This window comes from Orycteropus afer, unplaced genomic scaffold (genome assembly GCF_000298275.1).
Source record: "Orycteropus afer afer isolate SDZICR_OR568_19922 unplaced genomic scaffold, OryAfe1.0 scaffold00336, whole genome shotgun sequence".
Taxonomy (NCBI): Eukaryota; Metazoa; Chordata; class Mammalia; order Tubulidentata; family Orycteropodidae; genus Orycteropus; species Orycteropus afer.
In genome coordinates this window covers 163389-167880 of record NW_006921923.1, presented here as the reverse complement: position 1 = coordinate 167880, position 4492 = coordinate 163389, and the positions used below count along the sequence as shown (strand labels likewise).

The following is a 4492-nucleotide window of genomic DNA, read 5'->3' as shown; positions in this document are numbered from 1 at the left end:
TGCCAAATTAATAAAAATAACAGAGTCCAAAATTCTGGTCTACAAAGAATAATGTATGCAGAGAAAGGATTTCTCTGTCTCCAATAGGCTTCCTCTGGTTCAAATAAAAATAATTCAATTTCCATAAATTCAATTACTCACAGCATGTTCATAATGTCACTATTATATCTGAACGAGAGTCCATGGCATTATTTCTGTGGCCCTGGCAAGCCACTTCTACTCCCTGCCTCCATTGCATGCGTCATCAGTTTGCCAAGGATCAGAGTCCTCCACCCAGGCCCTGGTGATTACACCATCAAACATTTGCTATTGTTTTATTAATCACAATGGGTGATTATTATGTGTTCTTGGTTCATAGAATGTTTCATCCAACTAAACTCCCCCAATGGTTCTCTCATCTCTCTTATTGATTACTTTTCTTCCAAAATGCCACTGTTTCACTATCTTGTTTTCTTGATACCTGGGCTTCATGCTACAACTAATTTGTATAACAATGGACAGCAAGTGAAAGCAAAGTAACTACCTGCCATTCTCTCCCAACAAAATGCCACTCTCTATGTCTTCCAGTAATGCCGATTTTACATTCAACCAGAGGCTCACTGTGGAAATCTCAGTTAGGAACACTTTCTTTACTCCTGTGAACATCTCTCCAGCTTTGACTATGCTATCCCTAAGGGCCTATTCCAGTGCCAAAACTCAGATACTTGAGGGCTTGGGGTTCAATCTCACAGATACCCCAGCAGAGATCCAGGTGGGCTTCCAGTACCTGATTTATTCACTGAATTTTCCAAAGAGGGAATCTGACTCATAGATGGGAAATTCTCTCTTCGTTGTGAAGTAGCTGAAACCATTGGCAAAGTTTGCAGATAATGTCAGGAGTCTCAATGAGACTGAATTCTCTTTTTTTTTGGGACTTGGTCAATGTTTCTGCAGCCAAGGAGATGAGAAGTCATGTGGAGAAGCAAACCAAAAGGAAAATTGTGCGCTTTATCAAAGACCAAACACCCTCATGGTCCTGGTGAACAATATTTGCCTTAAAGTAAGACTCTAAGATATTTATTTCAGAATCAGGGTTTATGTAATTTTAAGGATTGGTAGATGGAGAGGAAGCTTTGTTTTTTTTCTTGGCAACAGCAGGTGTCCCTCATACTGCAGTGACCTGCTCCACTGGGCATAGGGCTGGCTCTCCCAGAAGGGATATACATCTCTGTGGATGACCCCAGGAAATTTCTAGGGAGAGGGCACTTTCAAGGAAGCAGGTGACAATTGCATAAAAGTCCTGTTCACATCTGGCTAGAACATCACATTTCCCAAAGAAGCCTGGGCTTGCAGGCAGATAGACTTGGGTTTAAACCCCACTACAACCCTCACTTGTTGTGCACTCTTCAGCATTTTACATGAATGCTTAGGTCATATAATCTGCAGTCTCTATGTACCAAGCACCGTGTTACATTTGTGGTTTACACACATTGTCTCATCTAATCCTCACGAGAGCTCAAGTTAACACATTTAGTAAGTGTCGGAGTTGGTATTCCCACTCAGGTCTGTCTGACTCAAAAATTGGTGCCTATAACAAGAAGAACCACTTTACTTGACTGCCCAAAGGATTCCACCTGATTGCATTGCAACACATCTCGGCCACTTCTGGCGGAGGAGTGAACAAATCTGTTTTATTATTTCATCCTGTGTGTTGAATGTCCTTACAACTTTTAATGGAAGAAGACCCTGTGACTCTGATGGGTTTAGTGTAGTATAGTGGTTTTGAACACATACCCTAGAGTCTAACAGCCCTGAGTGTGAATCCTGGCTTTGCCATTTGCTCACTGGGTGACTATAGTCAAGTCACTTTCTCTCCTTGATCCTCAGTTACTCACTTGTAAAACTAGTTAACAGTTAACACTTATCTCTGCCTTAATTACTAGGTGTGATGACTTAATTACTAGGTGTGATGACTAAGCTCATGTAGGCACTAATTCTTATTGGAAAAAACCACCCCTCTTCTCTCTGTATTATAAGTCTACTAGGCAAATCCTTTTGATCCATCTAAGACAAAGATTCTACCTTCTTAGTGGACAAGACTACCATGGTGCAAGTGCCTACTGTGTACCATATGGAGCAATACTATCATCTGATGGATACGGAGCTTAACTAGACAGTACTGTAAATGGACTACAGTGAGAAAGCTCTGGCACTCTTTGTTCTTCCCAAGAAAGGCTAGATGGAGTGGTTGAAAGGATCCATGTCATCTAAAACACTGAAGAAGTGGAACTGTTTACTCCAGAAGGGCTAAATTCCTTAGAGGATGTGAAGGGTGGAGGGTGGACATAACAGTGCAGTTGAGATCAAGTTCAACAGAAACCCAGAGGCAGGAGAATAACCCTGAGACACATAACAGCGTTGTGAGGACCATGAGAGCTTGATGAGAACATACCATGTCATACTGTATGCAGGACACTTTATGTACTTTGTCTCATTTAAGCACATCAACAAACCTGCAAAAGAGGCAATAATGTCATCAGTATGTTTCAAATGAGAAAATCAGGGCTTGAAAGATAAGTGAGTTCTCCAGTGTCAGTCAGATAGTCAATTGATCCCTTCCTAGAGGTGAACTAGAGCTTGGGGATTAGGTAATATTTGGATGTTGAGAGTTGGGTGGGCAGCCATTCTGGGCTGAGAGTGCCATATGAAAAACATGAGGCTTCCCTGGGTGCTACCCGTTGACCTTCACACCACTGGCTTCTCAACCTTGTCCAACATCCCAGCCATGTTTTATTTTTATTATAATGGGGCTATATCACATTACTGACAGTGCTCCATCCCAACATTGGCTGATCTAGAACTCATTTCTTCCAGAATAACTTCGGAAGTTTTGGTGCCATAGGTTGACTTACACAGCAATGGTTGTCAATACCGGGAAGAAGAGCAGAGGCCATGGTGAGCTTTGAGAAAATGAGGACATCATGAGCTCCTTGACGGTCATCTGTGTTCCCACCACCAGCCCTTTTTCCACAGATGGGTCTACTTGTTTGCTACAAAGTTTCCATTTCTGAATGACCTTGGAGTCATCTTTCCAGAAATGAGCATCCAGGATGCCTTTGTTGACCAAGCTGATTTTCCTGGACTTGCAGAAGGCAGTGGCTTGAAACTTTCTAATGTAAACTGGTAGATTAGAGTGCTTGAATGTCTGACCTAGAAGGGACCTTGGGAGTCAGTTAATTTAATTTACTCATTTTTCTGATGAGGTATCAAACCTAGATAGGCAATGTGACTCCCCTCAGGTCAGACTCATATCAGAATCATACCTGTTATTCCAAACAAGTCACCAAAACAAGGTTCCTTCCTTCCCCAATGTTCATGTCCTAAAATGACACATAGCAGAGCTTAATGGTAAAAATGAGCTTTGGTGAATTACCGTATGACCCAACAATTCCCCTCCTAGGTATATATACACACAAAAGAATGAACAACAGGGATTCAAACAGATTCCTTTACACCAATGTTCATAGCAGCATTAGCCACACTAGCTATACATACATACATACATATACATACATACATACATATATAACCATCAAAAGAAATTAAGTTATGATACAGCTGACAACATGGATGAATCTTCAAATACGCTAAGTGAAATAAATCAGACACATATTCACACAAATTGTATGATTCCACTTATATGTACTATCTAGGATAAGCAAATTTATAGACAAAGAAAGTAGATTAGAGTTTACCAGCAGCTGGGGAAGGATATAATGGGGAATTATTGCTTAATGAATACAGGGTTTTTTTGTTTGGAATTATGAAAGAGTTTTGAAAATAGATGGTGGTGATAGTTGCACAGCACAGTCAATGTAATTAATTAATGCCACTGAAGTGTACACTTAAAAAGGTTAAAATGGCAAGTTTTGTTATATATAGCTTACCAAAATAAAACTTTTTTTTCAAAGTGAAGGTGAAATAGTATCTCAGACAAACAGAAATTTAGGTTTTTTTTTCACCTCTACTCACGCACTGCTGTCAAGTTGGATCTGACTCATAGCAACCCCTCCTTGGGTTTCCAAGGTGGTATCACTACAGAAGTAGATTGCCCAATCTTCCTTCCGAGGAGTGCCTGGTGGGTTTGAACGCCAGCCTTCTAGTTAGTAGTCAAATGCCTTAGGCACTACCTGTTTTAAGGAGTTCTGGCGGCATAGTAAAGAGCTCTGGTGGCACAATGCCTAAGGTTAGCAGTTCAAACCCACCAGCTTCTTCAAGGGTAGAAGATGAGGCAATCTATTTCTGTAAAGATTTATAGCTTTGGAAACCCAATAGAGGTCTCTACGAATAGGAATCAACTCATTGGCAGTGGGTTTGGTCTTGGTTTTAGACCTGTCTTACAAGATACATTAAAAGAAAATCTGGGGGGGCAAGATGGCGGACTAGGCAGAAGGATTGCACAGACCCTCTTCAACAAAGAAAAGGGAAACCAATTAACACAGACACAGAAGAT

The 4492-nt window shown here is 40.9% G+C and overlaps 1 protein-coding gene across 1 annotated transcript; it reads left to right on the top strand.

The window, feature by feature from the left end:
- The first annotated feature begins 426 nt into the window (after positions 1-426).
- On the top strand, positions 427-3166 carry SERPINA7 (serpin family A member 7). The gene is given in 8 exon segments (XM_007952426.2): positions 427-495; positions 498-531; positions 534-898; positions 900-990; positions 993-1039; positions 2025-2052; positions 2055-2285; positions 3075-3166. Coding segments are annotated over 8 exon segments (957 nt in total).
- The last annotated feature ends 1326 nt before the right edge of the window (positions 3167-4492 follow it).